The sequence below is a fragment of the Diadema antillarum genome, unplaced genomic scaffold, assembly GCF_040938485.1.
Source record: "Diadema antillarum isolate AM-2024a unplaced genomic scaffold, OU_Dant_1.0 scf00000071, whole genome shotgun sequence".
NCBI lineage: Eukaryota > Metazoa > Echinodermata > Echinoidea > Diadematoida > Diadematidae > Diadema > Diadema antillarum.
Genome location: NW_027270960.1, coordinates 13,547,603 through 13,564,260, shown reverse-complemented (window position 1 = coordinate 13,564,260; position 16,658 = coordinate 13,547,603). Strand labels below are relative to the sequence as shown.

Below are 16,658 nucleotides of genomic sequence, written 5' to 3'. Positions count from 1 at the left end.
GACGGTGAAATTTGGTAGCCTGAAAAATAAAGAAAAACATGAGCAACACAAAATAGTTTAATAAACGTTAAAGAATAGAACAAATCATAATTTTTTATATGAAAATTAAGAGGTGTGACAAGGTGCTTCTATTACCAAGTACCAGTAACAAGTAAAATTTATTAGAAAAAAAAAATCAATTAAACTTAACTCTTGATGTGCCACATTCGCACGACCGGCTCAGTCGACGGCTTGGCAACTTCGCATATTCTGCTCAAAAGCACAAACCCGCCCAAACCGATCGATAAATCGCCAAATGCCATAGTACAATGAAAGCGTTTCTCACGATTCAGTTCTTCGTATATATATTTTACATTTTATGTAGTGATTGACTATCAAGCGGTGTTACTTATTCAATTTGGGAGTAAATTACAAGTTTCTGTCATACTGTTTTGTGTGCAAAAGTCATGCCTTTACAGTAATGTGGCTACTGGTCATTTGATAGAAAAAGACTCATAGATTTGTCATACAATTTACGTCAAAAAAAAGCTTGGCATTTTCTCTACAACTTTTATCACCACGTGTCCAATTAACAGAAATCTATAAAAGTTACAAAGATTTAAAAAACAGAACTCTTTCTCAAAGCATGACAACGTTGGTGTCTCAGAATAATGTGTCACACATGGGTTTCCATGCACCATGGCACATAAAGAAAAAATAATTATAAATCACGATAAACTACTGGGTATGTAATAATTGAAAAAAATATGATAAAAGGCTTCAAGTATCACGCGCTGTAACCAAGCTTACTTTATAAGTCTTTCAGTCCAATATTGAATTGAGGCATAAACATGATTTTTCCAAGACACGCCATTTCATGGAATGAACATAAGGGTATTCCTAGTTTTATCACTGGAAAAAAAAAAATATATAGCCTTGAAATTCGGCCGTGAGGAAAAAAAAAGTTTGGCCGAAATTGGCCTTGAAGACTTGTGGCGATCTGGCAGGTCGCGGCACTTAGAGCTGAAATGAGTGGAGTTACAAAGCATTGAGCCGCGAAACGCACAGAAATACTGTACAATAATTTCTTAGAAAACGTGGCCCACCATCTTTTATTCTCTGGCAGTCTTTGGCCATCGAGCCACCATTTATGTTCAGCTTTATAATCATATAAGTCTATATAATTTCATTTATATTTTTGTATATTTAAGTATCTATACATTCATATATTCATATATTCATATATCTATCTATATGAATATATCTATGCAATTATGTATTCATATATTTATATATCTATCTATATGAATATATCTATACATTTATATATTCAAATATTTACATATTCATATATCTATGTATACATATACTCATATATTTGCATATTTATATATTTTCCTAGTATACAATAGCCATAATCATATTATTTCACAGTTTTAATCACACCCATCTGTATACTATACTTTCTAACTATAATGTTTTACCTGTGATAGGGATTCTGCCTAACTTCAGTTGTACTATTCGTATCTCTCGTGCAAGCCTCTGAAGAAGCTAGTAGAGTGATAGTCAGGAGCAGAAATGTGACGTCACTAATGGAGAAATGCATCCTTCTGATTCGTTTTCGAAGACCTTTCAATCCAAGCAAATAACATGGTGGGAATAATGTCATCAATTTACTAAGCAAGCTTGCATATTATGAAGAATCCTTATCATGTTTTATCATGAAATGCATCATGCTTGAGTTGTTTACTTGTTGGAGTTTTTGATAAAAATAAGAAAATTAAACGAACTAAAGGGTCAAGAGTTCTGTAACATCGGGCAAAGTAAAGAAAGTGATATCATTTCCCAGTTCCTTATGGTTTTGTAGAAGAATAGTCACGATCACAAAAAAAGCTATAAAATTTCAGAAGGTGATGTTGCAACTATCTCCCCAAAACCTGCACTGACCTTAACGTATAATTCAATACCATGTCACATTAACTTTAACAATCTAAATTAAAGTAAAGTCAGATACTCCAGGTAAACTTCATAATCTAACATTCACTCGTCAGACAAAGGGTGGGAACAAGAATGTATTTTACCTGCTTTTTATACAGCTGATACCGGTAACAGGTACAGGTAAATGTTATGATTGATAAAGCCGTACTCTCTCGAATTTGACGGTGTTAAATTGCACTTAGGCCTATAGATCTGTATATAAGACTTTAGATACCCTCGTCCTCGGCATAACCATTGTATTTTTTAACTGTGGGGAAAATTATAATTGAAAGAGGAATTAATACACAGGATGGGGAGCAGACTTACCAAGCGATGAAGTTAGAGAAATCGGTCCACAATGTGATGGGATTTGGTATTCGATATACAAGGACTGGTTAAGATTATTGTCGAAGAGACTAAACCAATCAACCTTACTTCTGATTAACAAGAGCAAGAATAACGCGTTATTCATTGTCTACCCTGGTAAAATAGAGGTCGGGATCAACCAGCAATAGTTCACAGGTTAAAAAAAAATGTTGCAATGACATACATGTATGTGGCAGGTACACTATTCAGAACTATTGCAATCGTCTGGGGTTTTCCCACAATTTTTAGGAAAGTCTGGCCACAATCAAAACATTATTGAGAGCCCTCGGGATCTAGGACGAAGGAGAAAATCTCATCCTTCTCTTACCAATGTCACCATTAATGTTCCCAGGTAATTGTTTACTTTCACTCATTTTTTTTTCTTTCTCTCTCTGGTGTTTTTTTTTTTCCTCTGGAAGGTGGGGAATTTGACAAGTTCAGATGGGAAAGGAGGGCTGTTATTATCAAGCCGATTATAGGACAGTACTTTTGTCTCAATAAGATAAGATAGCAAGCTCCTTTATCAGTCTTAGATCGTATTTTGAATTTGCAAACAATAATTGGTTCCCACACTAATGCTTCATAATGATAGTAATAACGCATATCAGATAAACATCACACCTCTATGCATTAGGGGGAAAGACCACATCGTATACAAAACATCGCATAACAACTAAAACTGTATCGGTACAGTGAGGAGAGTGTTGCAATAATATTCCTTTTGAAAATCATCTAAACATGAGAGATTAATTTTTAGCCATATAAGGCCAATGACATCTGTCAAGGAATATCATATCGCTGTTGGTATAGAGATCGACTCTTGGTAATCGGAAGAACAGTTAAAGAGAAAATCTAGCTCAAACATAAATAAACTTCAAAAGAAAGAGAAAAAATATTCCTGTAATGAAGGACAATGCAAAAATGACAAAAATCGGATAAGAAAAAAAAAAGGAAGATGTAAGATTTTGAAATTTCACTTTTTTTTCGGAAAACATTTTTTGATCAATTTCTTGACTAATAGGAGAATCAAAATTTCATACCTAACTATTTTTCTCTTTATTTTGTAAAAATGTGTCAAACTTTGAAATTCCATTAAAAAACTGATCATTGCATGGTATTTGTCTAATCGCAGTAAACATTGAGTAGTCTATAATTCATTTAACTTGACAAATTTTCAAAGTCATCTTGAATAAGGGATGGAGTTCTCAATAAAGCAACCATTTAACTTCATAATTTGCATATAGCAGCGAGCTAGTGTATTTTAGACGTCATCTGATTTTTATTCTGCCAGTTTTAGATATATATTCTGTATTCACTCTATTTCGATCATCCTTTAACTGACATGCATCTGTCCTTTCGATGTCAGTCTTTAAGACGGGGTATGCCAATTCTGCACTTGACAGCAAGAGGGTAAGATCACCCAATATGACTGGCTTTCATAATGTTCATGCACTGACGGTGATTTGGCTCAGTCGGTTGGCGCATCTGCCTCCCAATCCATATAACCCGGGTTCGAATCTCGAGTCTTTAGCTGAGCGAGGCACTCTGTCTCTCGGATATAGGATATAGAATGGAGGTCCCCGTGTGTGAGAGAGTCACAACTCATATACGTGAAAGATCCGCTTCATTCATTCATAGCAAAGAGCATAGATATATAGGGTGAAGTGGTCCCACCTCACATCCAGCTAGACTCCATGGAAGACCTGCAAGTGCAGCTGAATATGGGCTATCCAGACATCTTTTCACATGAAAATGAAACAAAAATCGAACAAACAACACCTGCAAACAAAAACATGTCTGGGTATAAAGGCGTTAAACGCCTGTATATACTGATCATCCCTGTTTTTAATGTCAATCTTAACGTACTTCAGTTTGTGCGTGTGTGTGTGTGTGTGTGTGTGTGTGTCTGTGTGTCTGTGTGTGTGTGTGTCTGTCTGTGTGTCTGTGAGTGTGTCTGTGTGTGTGTCTGTGTGAGTCTTTCTGTCCGTCAGCTCTTTTATTGTATCTTACCTGTGATTGTATATACTAGATTGGATAATATTAGATGCATACACCTTTCTTTCTTTTTTTGAGGAATTATGATTATATCTTTTAATGGGGGAAACGAACCTCCTCTATAATGAGATTTCGTCATCACGAACGTTTGATTTAATTAACTAATAATGGGATAAAGATAAGAAAGATAAAAACATGTGAGTGTGTGTGTGTGTGTGTGTGTGTGTACTTTCGTTTTTAGGAGGTTAAAGACTTTAGAATGGCAGAAAACTGTTGGATCAGTTTCAAGTTATTCAGCAACAGAGATAGGGGAAATACCGTGTACGAGGGAACACGTTCAAACAAAAATCGGGTTTTATGAGGATTCAGAAGTTACAACACGAATCCCAGCATATCCATACCCGTATATGCATTTTTTTTTACTAATATATAGATACGTTAAATGAGGTCAAGTTATTACATCAGAGTATCACGTATATGTAACATTTGAAAACAAAAGAGTTGTAAATTGCCCTGAATTTGAAAATTCATGTCGAAATAAAACAGCATCTAATGATTATTCAAAATCATTCGTGCGCAATGACACAATAGAGGGCCAACACTTTTTTTCACAAGAGTGCATTCAAACAATACTATTAATTCTATAAATAAACCTCTACGATTCAAACCGACAACTCTCAAGCTCTTTGGAATCATTGGCACAAAATAAAAGAAGAATAAAATATGGGGAAATAATGTTTTATTTTAAAGAGGAGAAAGTTGCATCTATCTACAATACCCATGTATAAAATGACTGGCATCTAATTCATTATGGGATTATATGCATGGTATTCAACAAAACTTTGGAAAGAAAAGGCGCACCGCTGCCTTTCAAATACGGGATATCCCGTATGTGGCCTCAGCAGGGGGGGGGGGGGGGGGGACTTGCACCATCTTATCACATACGTTATATTTCTTTTCTGACCCGATATGGTTTCAACTATTTCAGCCTGTAAGTTTTACCTCGGATGTTACTATCTTACAACGAAACAAGAAAAAAAAAAAAGACGATAAGACAATGTACATAAAGGACAAACATTTTGTACTCTATCTGTGGAAAATTGTGAAGCGAGGACATCGTCAACTCACCCATTTTCATACTCATATTGATCGTTGAAGAATTAGTTGTGAAAAATAGAGGAACTTCACAATTTCATAACTTCTCTAACGTTCCCTGATTTTAGACAAAAGCTTTACCGTTGAGCTTGTAACAAATATTTGCTCTTTCGTTCTTTTAATTAGTTTCTGAATACTCCTATAAAGCTCGTTCAAATCATGCCCACTTTGATTGGGATTTTATTAGATTTGTTTTTAAGGGAAATGATGATAACCATCTATTACGGCTGTTCTCAGTGTTCTACATCTGAAATAAAAGACGGATATGTGGCATCATTTCGACAGATAAAGGGGATATGGTCGATTATTTGGGGGAATTTCCCACACATTGAGCTGGCTGGGTGCTTCCTGTCTGACGTGAAGTGCCCTGGCACTTAATTATAATCAACGATATAAACAAATATAAAAGAAAACCACACGTGTAGGTTTTGAACTGGTATTTTGTACTTGTTTTTGCCCTCATATTCTTTGCTAGCTTTTGATTAATGCAAAATTCCGTGGCAACTTCCTATTTAAATAAGCCCTATGAATCTCAACGATGGAATTTTGTCGATACTACCATATTACTTTAATATAATCCATAATCCATTGATGGATCTGTACGTACGTGTATAGAGAGTATACCATATTGATGGCACAAGAGGGGAGGGAGCTGAGTTTAAGAATAAAGAGGGGAAGGGAGAAGAGAAGAGATTGATTATGTGTGTGCAGCATGGTGTGGGGGGGGGGGCAGGGCAGGTAGCAAGGAATTAAAGCAGATGAAATTAACTGGCGAGAGGGACGAGAGAGACAGCTGGCAAGAGGGAAAGGGAAGAAGAAATGAAGAATGAGACCAAAATTAATTGTATCATTGAGATAGAAATGTGTGTTTTTTAATCAAATATAACAAGGTTTGTGTGTGTTTGTGTGTAAATGATTTTTTTTTTTTTTTTGGTGTGGTAATGTATATGTAAGTATATAATTATATACCATACAAACGAATGTTTAGATGTTATTCTGTAACATCTTTCTGTAACATATTTCTGTGACACGACTGTGTTTTGTTGTTTTGTTTTGTTTTTTTGTCTTGGTCTGTACCTTTCATAAAGATTTGTATTTTTTTCAACTTGGTCAGTTTATGTTTAATTACTATGTAAATGCACTTCCCAGTATTTTCAATTCAATGTTCCCAAGGAATATGTCTTTTCATGATTATCCCACTAGACAATCTGATGAGTTTCATTCACCCCTCCTGAGAACTCTATTGGCTCAGAATACATTTATCTACACTGGTCCTAGATTTTGGAACTCACTGAGTTGTGAAATAAGAAATTCCCCATCTTTGTATTCTTTTAAGCGCACGTTGAAATCTTTTCCATTAAATCCTCTCTGATATTTTTTTTTATTAGCTATAGGTTTCGTCAACCTCAGGGTTCATCATCCACTCACCAATCATTCAATCACTGAATTCATTATTACGTAATGGAGTAGCCATCACAATCCTTGCACAGCTGTATATCCAGCGCCTGAAGCACATTCTCTACCATCCCCTGTTCCATTTCCCTTGTTCAGCGTGTAGACATTCTCTCATTCTCTCTTTTTCTTTCTTTCCTTCCATACTTTTCATCTATTCTGGCAAGTTGTGTCACGTTGTTGTGTTTCTTCTGTTTTGTCCCATTCTGTCGAATATCATATCTGTTACAAGACTGGTGTTTGTAAATAAGTAATTCATTAGTTTTATGAGTGGTTCACAATATACAAGCTTTGCTTTTTAGTGGACCTCTCTATTCTTTCTTTTTTTTTCAACGGAAGCATGACTTTGTTTTTGTTTTTTGCCAGTTTGCGCTCTTATGTTTATCGATATCATTTATTTATTGCAAAGGCAAATGTTTTTGTTTATGATGTAATACCTGATTTATCTTGTGTTATGTTTTGTTGGAAAAAAAAGAAGAATGAAAATAAATTAATTGAATTGAATTGTGTTTGCTGCTTAATCCAGGCTTGTAAGATTTCCATGAACATTGTTGACATAATATATAATGTTGAACTACTATATATGAATACAATGTACATTATATAAATATACATATATACAGTTGTATACATGTATATATATATATATATATATATATACATATACATATACATATAATCCAAATAAATCTACATAATATATATATATATATATATATATATATATATATATATATATACATATGTGTGTGTGTGTCGGTGTGTGTTGTGTGTGTGTTTGATGGTGAATTGATGATTTTTTTTTTACCATTGACCAATAACACTGGACAATGGTTATCTCATCCAGAGAGGTAGAAACTTGATTCTAATGTGAATATGTGCCGTAAAACATTAGAAATGCGTTGTGACAAAATGTTTCAAAACGCTGTACAGAAGTATCAAAAATAGCAGACATAAAAGTTATTTTTAAAATGTTCAAAGTTTCATTTAATGATTTTTTTTTTTATGGTGACCTTGTTTTAATGTTTCATGTAGGTTTTATTGTATTCTAATAACATCATATTTTGTTGCAGTACAGGAGAGGACTGTCTTTTAGGAGTTCTTGAAGAGAGCGAAATGTTTAATATTAAATTCAGAACAGACAATGATCATCCATAATACTGATTTACAATCACGCAAATTCAGCATGCCATCACCATCTCAAAGAACACGTCACTGGACATTCCATCATACATATTTCCACGCTTTTACTGCCAAACATGAAGTGATTTCATGTGTAATCAGATCATAACTCAGTAAACAGGAATCCAACTGCCATGATTATTAAAGTTTGACAATACTTTAATGATTTCGTTGATCAAGTCACATGAAGCTGCTCTTTGCATTTAAGGGGAAATGCAGCCATGAAGAATCGAATCTTACACAAGAGCGACACTTGCGACAATGTTGAGACAACGGTTTACATTAAATGACACAATGTCGAGACAATGGTTCACATTCAACGACATAATGTTGAGACAATGGTTTTACATTATAAGCGATGTAGCATTGTGGAACTGAAGTCAATCAACGAGTCTGGAATGTTTGTTGATTTTTTTTTTTTTTTGGGGGGGGGGGGGTTCTCAAGGCCTATACATTGATTTTACTGTTTTTCAACCCAACGAATAATTTCATTACAGGCCGTATTAGTCATAAAAGAAATGTGATCATGACGCAACTTTTATATACAATGGTATGAGAAAACCCCAAAGATCAAGATGACATTTTTTAAACATAACACACAATACAGACATTTGCGTTTTCAAATATATACAAGGGCTTCCTTTGAAAATATTACTGTTTTGTACATTATATACACAGAGGAGGAATTTGTGCATTCTTTTTATTGTGAGTGTTTCCAAAGCAAATAATAATAATGATAAGAAAAAAAAAATGAAAATAGGGATACCTGGACAATTATGCAAACATAGAATATTGAACCGACATTCGCTCATCATCTTTCAGAGGATTTATTTTTCTATAGGCCTATACTATGAAAAAAGAACAGTTTTTCGCCTGGTTTGGGTATCCAGTGAAATTCCTCTCAACTTGCGACAATGCAAAAATGACTGTGTTTTATATGTATTCTATGATAATAATTATAGTAATAACAATAATGATAATGATGATAATGATAATGATAATAATAACAAAAATAAAAATAATAATAATAATTTCTTTTGTCGCCAAATAGAGATGGTCCACAAACCAACAATAGTACACAATATCCGCTCAGGTTCATAAGAATGGAACTGAATTCCTTTTACAAAAGGCACTTAATTCAGTTGACTCATATTTCACCCAAAATGTAGTGAATACGTCTCATCTTTACTCCCTTTAACAACGATAGGCCAATACATGGAATCTATGTATGCAAATTACTCTAGACTACTGCATTGGTGAATGGTGAGTTACATCAAAAGATGAAAAAAAAAGAAACAGGTGCACAAAGCTTTAACACTACTGACTTCCTTTGAAGTTAATGCCCTTCTGGTTTAAAAGTGTTGAATTTCAGTTAGCGTTGGACTTTATATCATATCTACATAATCTTATATATATCACATTCTGGAAACATGCCGTAGTGTATTTCATCATTACAAACAACATTGTATACAGATACTCAAAAAATCAAGACATTCGCCAAAATTCATGAAATTATTACAAATTTCAGCAAGGCAATAATGCCTTTCAATAAACAGCGAAAGGATTCTTAACCCCATTCTAACTAGAGCATATTAAAAACAAACATACAGATACACAACAAAAATCACGACATTTGACAACATTCACATACAAATTCCAGCAATGAAGTAATGTCTCCGGGAAAAGATCGAAAGGGTTCTTGGCCTCTTTCTAACTGGAGCGTACAGAGGAAGGTGAAAATTTTCTGGTGAAGATTCAATCCCAAGACCCAAGAGGTTCACCTATATCTAACACATTACACATCATTAAAACATTTGGATGAATACTAGTACTCAGATTTCTCCTAAGAAGCGAAACATTCCTACCAAGGTGATGTTGTCGCCGCAATCCGCGATCCGCGGTCCGCTATCAGCAATCCGATATCCGCAATCCGCTATCCGCAGTCCGCTATCCGCAATCCGACGCTTCACGCGTAAATCAGCTTCACTGGAACTTCATCGAACTCTGATACCGAGATCATCTCGTCTCCTGTGTGTTAAAAAATATAATAATAAAAATAATCGTTTCAATTCTTCATGGTTAAGAAATTATTGTAATCAGATTCATGAGTAGTGCCTACTTTGTGTGAAAGTGTTACTCATTTCTCCGTTTGTTTGTTTGTTTGTTTGTTTGTTTGTTTTTAACAGAAAAGGTCGGTGGATGACGGTCTATACTGCATCAATAGGTTCCAGGAACGGTGAAGAATTGTCAAAAGATATCTTATTTGTAGATGTTGAATTCTATTTTCCTAATACGAGCCTACAGAGCTTTGATGACAACAATGTGCATCAAATCTTTAATGTGACTGAGGGCTTGCGTCTTGTGGAATAATTTCAAAATAATACTTTCATGTTTTCTCATTTAGGATCAGGCGAATCTCATTATTTTAATCAAAGGCTGTTAGAGCTTACCGTCTGTATCATGGTCGGTGACTAATGCCCAGAATTCACCCAGTCTTCCGCCTTCCAGCGTCCATTCGATGACACAAACCATGGCGTCCTCGTTAACATCAATTCGTGCGAAGGCTTCTTCCCTTTCAATTTCATCGATAGGGGGCGGTGTGACGTCGAGATCTTCTTCTATCACCGACCTGCGGAGTCTGAAAAATACACAACGAGTAAAATACAGGATAAGTGGCGAAAACGTCAAAGTAAATTCTGAGATTGTCAAGTGGGGTTGGCTTTGTCGGATTCACTTGATAACTAGTTTGGCTTTTATAATAAACACCGAAGAAGTAGACACCACCTGAAAACACGCCATTTAACAGGGAAGCATACGGGTCACTTTCCGTATCATCAATCATATGGATTTGTGTTGTTGTTTGATCTATCCTTAATGAGGGGAAATTACTCTAACCGAATAGCAGTTCAGCGATGCTGTCCTTGATAATTAGTACCTCATTTCTTTTCAGAAGGCGAGTCTGTCTACAGCGATGATTACATTATTGATATAGTTATGATTGTCCATATGCACAAATAATTTAAATGCATAACCAAATTATATGATCCTGCACTTACCGGGACATTCCACTGGACTTTCTCACTTCAACTTCTACGTGACCATCGGTGTAGGTGGGGGCGCTCTTCTGGTTGTTTGACTCACAGGCTTCGGAGCAGGCAATCGCACCGATGACAAGGAGCAGGACCGTGACGTAACGAAGATTGGTATGCATATTCATGATCAATGTCCAAAAGAGGAGCACCTGTATTGATTAGAAACACAGGAAAGACAAACGGATATGAGTACTAGTAACATCAGCCGGAGCAACGGAGAGTGGGCGAGATAGAAAAAGAGAATAATTTTTTATTTTCCGTTTTTTTATACCTGTCGATAGGACTCTTCGTGTAAAGATATCGACTTATAAAGTTTTTTTTTTTGTTGCTGTTGTTATCTAAGCCTACAATCACTGAGCTATGGAATATCAGGTTTCTTAGCTTTATAATCTTCTTTTTCTAGAAAAGAATGAATGGATCGAGCGACATGAATAAAAACGAGACGATTACGGTTACCAATGATTGACTACAATCGAAGACATAAACTTGGAGTAATCTAAAATTTGTATCAATAACAGTTATTTACGTCACGTAAAATAGACAGTTTCTGTAATAAAGTGTTATTTTAGTAGTAACAATACAATATCATAAATATGGATGTTTCGGTTCCTGGAGAGCATCAACGAAACATTGCATTCACCTACACCCTGTCATCAAGTGCCACGGGCAGGAATTCACTTATTTGTTGCTAGGTAGGGCAAGCCTCCGACAAGCTTTATGGTAGCTATGGACAACTTTTTTCTTTAAAAAAGCATGCATAAAATCTAAAGACATATACGGAACCAGTCCATTGCTACCTCTGTTGTTGAAACTGCACAGAAAGAAAGAAATTTGGACAAATCTTACCTTGAAAAGTCAGCTTAGACGGTGGGAAGGAATAAGTGCGGTAGCAATATTGCGCTTAGACGTCGATACTTAAGTCGATGCCGTCTGATATGTCCGTCTGCTGGAACTTCCCGCCAATTTATACATTCACCAAAAAGGAAACGCATGCGCATTTGCCTGCCAGCAGGTAATGGGACGCATGTACCTGTTTCCCTTATTATTGCTGTAGTCAAAACACGGGTTTTCCCCGTCGAATGGGAATTTCAAACGTCCTTGGGATTTCTACTTTCTCCTTGTGAACAGAATAAACAGATCATGAGAATATCCTTCCCAGCATTAACTTTATCACAAGGTTAGAAAAATATTATTCCACATGTTAATCTTCACCCACAGGCGTCAGGTGACACGGTAATTTGATTCGATATTTGATCTGTTCATTTTACAATGTATCACCTACATTATTCGTCTGTTGCGAAGAAAAGCGAAGTTTATGCAATGTGTTGTCGAAAAGTGAAAGTGAATGTGACTTTCTATCTTAATTTCATATTCAATGAAACAACCATCCACTATTCCAACACAGGGGTCGATCAAGGAATTCCGTAAAGGGGAGGCGCCTGTGCAAAATTAAGGGGGGCACGCATCCCCCCCCCCCCCCCCCCCCCCCACACACACACACAGAAACATTTTTCTTTTATTTCTTTTGTTCTCACCGAAATTAACGAGTGCCCGTTGTGCCCCTTCTGGATCCGCCACTGCAACCTAAAAGTTCACGTTGTACACAGTGAGGTGAAAAGTGAAAAGACATCTACGCCGAGAAAGGACACATCGGTCCATGTCGGAGCGTATCGGGTCGCTTAGCGTCGCATCTCGTTATGACTTTAAAACCAGTGGCAGCTAGTTTTGCTGAACTTGTGTATTAGGAGCATGCGGCTTTCAAATATTCTTTCGTGTTGATAACAACAACAACAATGACAGCATCATCACTACCATCAGCAACAACAACGGAATGATGATATTGTATGAAATCTGATATAGACGGAAAATGAAAAGGGGAAAGAAAAGAAGAAGAACGAGAAAAAGGAGGAGGAGGAGGAGGAGGAGGAGGAGGAGGAGAAGAAGAAGATAAAAAGTATGGTACTGTACAATTTCTCCTGCATGTCCGAAGAGCTAGTTGTTGATGGGAAAGAAATGAGAAAGGAAGAGGAAATTCATTGCGCATCTGTACCATGGGATATGGCTAGAAAGCAGGTGTATCGCCATGGTTCCGTGAAAGCTAGGACCTCTGTGATTTCAATCATCAGCCTCTAAAATTGAAAGAAGATTTCCTGAAAAGTATAGAATTTCATAACGATAAACCAAGTGGAAAAATTCCACGGTGTGTTATACAGAGATTAGCAGGTTGAAGACACGCGGAGAGAGCTCTTATATCTTTGCTTCACTGCCGATTGGGAATCCACGTACCAGACATGCCTGTTATTGGTATGACTGCATGCTTTGTTAACAAGAATTAGTATTTGCACTTGGAACGACTTAGGTTACTTTTTATTGGAATTTTCCCCTCTTCTTTTCTTTCCTATTCTCCTCTTATGTATGACTTGAAAAATAATGTCTTTTAATTTGTTGTCGTTGTTGTTGATATTATTGCTGCAAAGTTTTTTTTTTCTTTTAATTGACAAGAAAGAGCGTTTGAAAGCCGGCACGCCTTTTCCTTGGTATAACCATGAAACAATAAGTATTTCGAATTGAGAAAACACACACGCACACACACACATACACACACACACACACACACACACACACACACACACACACACACACACTCGCACACACACGCGCATTCCCCCCCCCCCCCCACACACACACAAACTTTCGTATGCGTTCAAATGTCATTGGCCAGAGAGGTCACCTCCCTGGTCTCACCTCCCTGGTTTGGCGAATGCGAGGAAACGAGAGAGAGAGAGGGGAACATAGGGTCAAAATAGGTCAAGGGCGCGTCGAGTCGTTCCATTTCCGGTAGAGTTGCTTTCGCGCATCTCAAGTGACGACTTTTGAGGTCCATTACAGGACATGGTCTTATAAATAATCCACAAATGAGGCGACTCTACCTGTTTGACTGCCCAATGAAACTGACCAGCTTGTGGAACTATACCGGTCGTGACTGCCTCTTTTAGCAAATGTTCTATGTTGGTGTTATTACAATTACAAGTATTGATGCTATATTTGTAACTCTGTGGTGTCCTGCGTTGTAAATACTGTTAACCCAAATGGGTGGATTTTTAATTGACCGTTTTATGAATTGTGTACTAATGACTATTAAAACTTTATTATTCATCCATTCATCAGTCACTCATTTTAAGAACTGCATACTTTACTACTGGTTTTTTTTATCACAATTAATTCAATTAATGTTAATAATAACATCATGTTTCTGTTCCACGGAGTATGACATCAAGCGACTCGAATCAAATCTTTCCAAATGTTGTGATATCCAATAATGAAAGGCATTTTTGAAGTTGAACAAAAATGGAGGTTCGCACAATATAAATCCCTTAGAGATGCCATCATTGATCTTCGACATTATGCTTCATTTAAGTTGTTGACTTCATTTCAACATTTCACGTAGTTTGTCTGACTGACACCCAAATTGCACATCCATCTGTCTGTATGGTGCTCCGCCCTCTGTTGTCTGAAAGTGATATTCATGAACATGACTTTGTGCTGTTAAGAAGAAAATGAAAGTCGAACTTCATGCCACACACAATGCCTTTTCTAATTCGAATACAGATTGTTTGTGGACGAAGCATTCATCCGCAATGTGTGGCAAGTGTTATTTTGAAACTGGTAATCATTAAAGTTCATGGCACTATCTTGTAGATATGCCTTTAAACTCTGTTTCACATGCTGCGTTTTATAATACAGTTACTCTAAATTTCAGCTGACGCTTTAGACCTCTCAGATTAACTCGTTTCGATACAGACAAATCCAATGTACTTCTGTGTGTAATATTGTTGCTTTTAAAAGTTTTTGTGGCTCATATCTGGCTTATATCTGTGGGTTTTCAGCAGTTTTTCTACAACCCCTTTTTTGTAAAGTATTGTGATCAGGTTTTTCTTATGAAGAGAGGCCCCTTTTAATTTCTTGAAAATCCTTTGCACACTCTTCACTTTCAACTCTAATAACTTTTGAAGTGATAATGCTACTGCTTTGAAAGTTGACATTTATCATCAACAGAATGTGTTAATGAAGCATTCTCAATTTCAACTTTAATCTGATAATCCCTAATTCATTGTTGTTGCTACAATGGTTTTCATCGAGGTTTTTTCATCGAGGTTTTTGTCCTATTCATGGCACGGGTAGCACGGCTTAGTATAAAGATTAGGCACTTGAATAGACCCTACTTCACAGCCTCTTTTCTCAGTTCAAACTTTTCCAGAGTGTGCGCTTTCTTTCCAATATCTAATAGGTTAGGAGAATCCATTTGAATTGAGTTATACATAATTTTAAAGCTAAGAGTCTGCTCTTTCAGATTCTGCCCTAAACTAAAAACCATATCTGGCGACTTTTTGTGTGTTTTGTGGTGCAGGGTCACATATATTACATACATATCATATATCATATATCATATCAGCAATGTATACCCATGTACTAATGAAGAGCTTAATTGCAAAACGGGCTAAACGCCATTTTTAAAACATTTTTAAAGTATGTTCATTGTCAGATAGAGCAAAATAAAACCTTTCCGGTGATTCCTCACTGTCTTGTTACATAACAAGGAATATTCTTAAAGTTATGATTAAAAATATCCCACACTTTCTTATTATTTTCTCTGTTTTTCAGCAGTTTTATTACAAATATCTCAACTTAACAAGAATGGAGGTAGCTTGTTTTGCGATAAAACTCTTCTTATATAATATATAATGATATATGGGTATACATTGTAACATATACGATTAAGATATTCAGTTGGCAGGCTGTCAGTCAGCTCCTAATTAGTTGCACCGACTGGAAGACGTGTTATCAGTAATACGTGTATTACTATTGGTAATTTTATTTTTTAGAGATAATTGAGAGAAATTTAGATGAATATGTTCCCAGATTAAAAGATAAGTTAGTTAATTGTAAAACATTCCCTAAGCTTCCATGGATTTCGAAATCCCTTTGCGTTCGTAAATAGAAAAAACAGGATATATTATAGATTTAAAATGAACAAAAACTGAAGAGTCATAAAGGAAATATATATGATATAAAAATGTTTTAACCAAAGTTATACGATTTGAAAAGAGGAAATATTATGCGATTTAGTTAGAAAAATACAATCATGATATGAAGAATACATGGAAGGTATTGAAGCAGGCTATGAATGTATAAAAAAAGAAATCAAGTATTACAAAAATTCGATTTGATGATAAAAGTTTTGAAGATTCTAGTGATATGGCCAATACATTGTATTTTCAATTCTTATTTTTCAATGATTGGAGAGAATTTGGCGAAAGAAGTGCACGTACCACCGTCTGATACACATTTTTCAAAATTTTTAGGTCAATCTAATTCCAGCTCTATTTTTTTTTTGTTCCAACTACGAAACATGAAATAATGGATATCGTTACTGGAATGAATAACAAACGCAATGCGGGT

At 35.8% G+C, this 16,658-nt stretch overlaps 1 protein-coding gene across 1 annotated transcript; it reads right to left on the bottom strand.

The window, feature by feature from the left end:
• Positions 1 to 8,262: 8,262 nt before the first annotated feature.
• Positions 8,263 to 12,124, bottom strand: LOC139716948 (uncharacterized). Its single transcript, XM_071628474.1, has 4 exons — positions 12,045 to 12,124; positions 11,163 to 11,347; positions 10,557 to 10,744; positions 8,263 to 10,134 (listed from the first exon to the last, which is right to left on the bottom strand). The coding sequence occupies exons 2-4, from the start codon at positions 11,321 to 11,323 to the stop codon at positions 10,073 to 10,075; spliced, it is 411 nt and encodes a 136-aa protein (XP_071484575.1). The 5' UTR covers positions 11,324 to 11,347; positions 12,045 to 12,124; the 3' UTR covers positions 8,263 to 10,072.
• Between the last annotated feature and the right edge of the window lie 4,534 nt (positions 12,125 to 16,658).